This window comes from Cyprinodon variegatus, unplaced genomic scaffold (assembly GCF_000732505.1).
Source record: "Cyprinodon variegatus isolate N-32 unplaced genomic scaffold, C_variegatus-1.0 Scaffold1124, whole genome shotgun sequence".
NCBI lineage: Eukaryota > Metazoa > Chordata > Actinopteri > Cyprinodontiformes > Cyprinodontidae > Cyprinodon > Cyprinodon variegatus.
This window is the reverse complement of record NW_015151577.1, coordinates 239,824-244,560: the sequence shown is the minus strand read 5'-3', so window position 1 is coordinate 244,560 and position 4,737 is coordinate 239,824. Positions and strand designations below refer to the sequence as shown.

The 4,737-nt window shown below is 38.3% G+C and overlaps 1 protein-coding gene across 1 annotated transcript; it reads left to right on the top strand.

The window, feature by feature from the left end:
- Window positions 1-221: 221 nt before the first annotated feature.
- Window positions 222-4,504, top strand: LOC107101616 (the record flags this gene model as incomplete). The annotated part of the gene is made up of 4 exons (XM_015400600.1): window positions 222-351; window positions 741-834; window positions 993-1,035; window positions 2,374-4,504. Coding segments are annotated over 4 exons (1,363 nt in total), but the record flags the coding sequence as incomplete, so codon positions are not given.
- Window positions 4,505-4,737: the final 233 nt, after the last annotated feature.

Sequence of the window (4,737 nt, the reverse complement as noted above, 5' to 3'; positions counted from 1 at the left end):
AGGAAATACTTTCTTTTGTTAAATTACACACACAAATAGGTGACTTATGGTAGCTACAGGTTGCACTACATTTACGAATTTAGCTAGGACTGCAGTTTCACACCACAATTTTTCAGATTTTATTTATTTTTTACATCACAAAATGGGAAAATGTTCACATTTGTGAAATATCTGCAAGGCTAACTACATTTCCCATGGTCATCTTTCTGTACTTGTTAAAGGTGGTTCAAAGATGGACGATTATTGACTGACCAGGAGAAGTATCAAACCTACAGTGAACTCCGTAGCGGGGTTCTAGTTCTGATTATAAAAAACCTGACTGAGAGAGACCTTGGACACTACGAGTGTGAGGTAAACTAGCTCTCCTGCTGTTTTTATGTTTATAGTTTTGTTTTGTTTTTTGGACATTTAGTGTAAAAAAAAAGGACAAAACTTTGAGTTGTTTTTGTTATTAATAGGTATGTGCATTTACATTTTTTCTATCGAGTTCATCTTTTAAATATCAACAAAAGGAAAAGATTTAGATCATGTTTAAAACCTCCTTTACCAGAGAAGGTTTTGCTGGAATAACTTCTTGATTAAGTCTGCTGGGTTCATTGAGGGTCTCTAAGGGCAGATTTGATTGTAATATTTTTTTTTTTGATTTCTACTCCTAAGAACTTTATTTGAAGCTATCTAATACCAATAAGCAGTAGAAAGTCATATTTAGAACTCTAAATATATTTTCCTTCTATTGCCAGCTGTCAAACCGCCTCGGCAGTGCCAAGTGTGCTGCTGATTTAGTAGTTCCTTCTGCTGTGGCCCGTACTGGGGAACAGGGCATCACCATTGAAGGTACGGTTTCTCTGCCTGCCTTTTCATCATCACTTTGCTTTTTACTACTTTAAATGAGTTTAGGCAGAGCCTATTATTTATTCTTTTCAACATTTCAACTACATAGCAACTACTTTAGGCGGTGCTCACTCAGTTATTGATGTTTTTTTTTTTTTTAGTTACCGAACAGGAGACTAAACTACCGAAGAAGACCATCATCATGTAAGTGTGATCAGGAACATTTTTTCCCTCTGTGCATTTTGTTACATAGAGGAGTTTACAGAGAAAAAATTTTTTTCTCTCTTTTACTAATCAAAGTTGTTCAGGGGCTGCAAAAAAAAAAGCAACTCATCACTTAGAAAAGTGAAAAAGATATAGTTTATTTGTGATGCAAAATCAGATTAAGAAAATTATTATTTGTAAAATCAGTAACATTTCGTTGGGAAATGTCTGTAAATAATCTAGCTCTTCTATATATAAACCATGTCTAGTTTCTATAGCATTTATGTTGGTTATTGGGAGTTCCTGTGAAGTTGCTGAAGAGCCACAAGATGGGGCTTCAGAATACACAGTTGTCCTCTAAGAAAGTTAGTTTTATTATCTTCTTAATAAAAATGATGTTTTTGTTTGAGAGCTAAAGTTTTATTCAGCTGTAGAGTGTTTTGTTTTTAAGACTAAAATAGAGATTTTTTCTGTGTGTATGCCTTTCTATAGATTGTGTAGTATTTAAAGTCTGTGCACTAAATGATTTTATCATGGAGATGAGAAAAGGAGGTGCTAGTTTGTTCCTTTAAGCTGGGAACCCTGCTGCTTAGTATGACTTGTGCAACTAAATAAAAGGGCAGGTAAACATTTAGGTCTTATTTACACAGCAACTTAATCTATTATAGAGTCGTATGTATTTGTCTCATGGAAAATATTGAAAGCATATATTTTTATACAGTATTTAGATTACCACATTTGAAAAAAAAAAACAGAAATAAAATTCCCTTGCTGATTCAGCTGTGTATATTTAGGTTGATGACATTGCAACAGACACATAAATTAACCTGAGCAGACAGCATTATTAAACATTATTTGGAAAATCTAGTTTAGGTAGATGACAAGATAACTTCATGTTCTTCCTCTTATCAAAATATGTCCTTGCAATGCTCTAAAATAAGGCTTTAACATTATGCTGCAGCTGTACAAAATGTAAGAAACTACCTCTGAAGGAGGGAAGAAGAAAAAAATGCAAATAAGCAAAAAAAGGGCAGATTAGTTGCTTTTGCCTTGTGAAATCAAGAGCTACATATGGGCACAGAAGCTTGTTTTTAGGATGGTGAGTTTTGTCTTGATTGTATTTTGTTCTATGACAGAAAACAAATAGAAAAACTGAACTAGACATGTTCTCTCAGCAATAAACTGTATCAAACGTGAGTTTGACTGCTTTCATACAAATGCCTGAATTCTTATCTTGAAGATGGAGTAGCTATTTAAAGCCTTTTAGTTCCAATCATCAGTGTGTTTTTTGCAAAGTTTTGTAGTACCTCTTCTAATGCTTTCATTTATTTATCACAGCGAGGAGACGATTACCACTGTTGTGAAAAACCCACGCATGAGGAGACACAGATCTCCAGGCTTGAGTGTCACTGGAGCCCACCGTTCAGAAACTTCCACCCCTGAACTACCTGCAACCAGGCCAAGAAGGATGCCGACCCAGAGAAAGACCACCATCCCAACCCTCTATGTCACTGAGCCCGAGGGGGCTGGAGCCAGGGCAGCAGAAAGCAAGCCCAGGTGGGTTGAAGTGGAGGAAGTCATTGAGTATAAGGTCAATAAGTCTCCCAGACTGTCCAGAAGAAGAGGGATCTCACCTGCAGGCTCAGACCGTGCAGCAACCCCCTCCCGTCCCAAGAGGTCTCCTCTGGACAACCTGAACGTTAACAACTCAAACAACAAGCTGGTGGAACAGAAACAGGAACATCTTAAAGACGAGATCAGCAGCCAGACCGTCTCCTGGGAGGAAGAGGAGCCTCAGACTGCCTCTGGCTCTGCATCGAGAGAACCATATGAACTGCCAAACATCGCAACGCTTGCTGAAGATATCGATGACCTGGATGATCAACAAACTGTTATCTTTGAACCGGATGATGAGGACAGTAAGAGGAATGAACCAGTGGATCTGAAACAAGGGGATCGTATTATAAATCTGGAGGACTTGGAGGATTACATCCCAGGAGAGGGAGAAACCTACGGCTCCTCCGACAGCTTACGCGTCTCTGACGAGAAGCCTTGTGAGGTCTCTGTCCTCCAGAGGGAGATCGGGGGGTCCCAAGTAGGACAGCCGGTGCTTCTCCATGTGGGGCGGCCGGAAGTTTTTCCAAGGCAGAGAAGGGGCCTCTTCGGCCGCTTCAGGGAGCATCTATCAAGCGGTCTTTTTCCATCTGTCTCCCCACAAACCAGCGGGGCTCGAACCAGGATGGAGAGACAAGTCCCAATCCAAGTGAGCCACGCCAAGCTGGAGGTGCAGCCCTCTTACTGCACTGAGGTACAGAGAGTGGAGGGCGGGCAGCAGAGCTTTAAAACTAAGGTGTCCACCCAAACCTACGGTTACACATCAGTCGGAAAGCCTGTCACTCTCCAAATTAAAGAGAAACCCTTTCAAAACCAATAAACAACTTTTAATTCGCAACACAAATCATTAGTCTTAAATGGATTCATTTCTACTTACATTATTAAAATAATCTAAAAAAATATATCTGCTACATAAAAAAAAGCAACCATTCCATATTGAAGCAGCCAGTCAGAAAATAGTCTGATCCTCAGTTGTTTTTGTGGGATTCAGCGTTTTCTATAGGCTAGGGAATGTGGAAACTGTAAACTGTAGAGATAAACATGTCACTGTAAGCAGGTTTCAGCTCTGTCTGTATTTTTTGTGATGTGTGACATGCAGCATGAATAAAGTGGACAGAGCTCTATGAAGAAACCTTTTGTCGTTCATCAGTTTGATGGTCGTTTTCATAGATGTGCCACCATGAAAATCATCATCTCTGCAAAAGGAACTTATCCAAGCAGTAAAATGACTATCACAGCTCTTTTTTTCTTGCAGAAACTTTCTTGAATTTTTGAAGGAGAAAGTATGTATAACATGGCATAGACTTTGGCTTTCTGTATTACTGTTAGGTTAAACCAGTGGTGTGCCATTAAATTCTAGAAACTTTTGCCTTGATGTATGAATGATTCCTTGGTAAGCAGTAGTAACACTGGAGTGCACTACAACCTGTTTTGCACTACAAGTACACTTTACCTGAACCATAAGTCCCCCCATACTCTAGCATTAGCTCTCGTTTTACCACGCTTCTTAGCCCTTTTCCTGCCTTTTTAATGATTTGCAGTTGCATGCAAACTCACAGGGGAGTTTTGTGTGTCAGTGACATATTTACACGAGTGACTGCATGTATTTGCTTTCTACAGCAAATGTGTTCAACAGAATCATCTTGTATGTAAGTGAAAATGTTAAATTCAAGGACTTTACTACGTTCTTTACAAATGTTGCAGTGCTTGTGTTGGTATAAGGTACCATGTAATTGGTATGGACTATGTATGCTGTTATATTATGGCTCCGACGGATTATTGTTTGAAATGTTCATGTGTAGTTTTCGAGAGGAAAATTAGGTTGAGCACAGTGTTAAATAAATGTACAGAAAACTCCCAAAATAACCTGCTTCTTCTATTATTCCTTTAGAAATAGCTATGGGTTTGGGTTAAACTGAGTGAATTATGCATGTCAGGAAATAGTATTTCAGATATTCATTTTAGGAATTGAAATTCAAACATTTAGTAGAATAATTATAGGGATGGATCAATACTTTAGGGATACATTCCTGATAATTATTGCTATAGTCTTTATTCTAAGATTTTATATATAAAACTAATAAAATA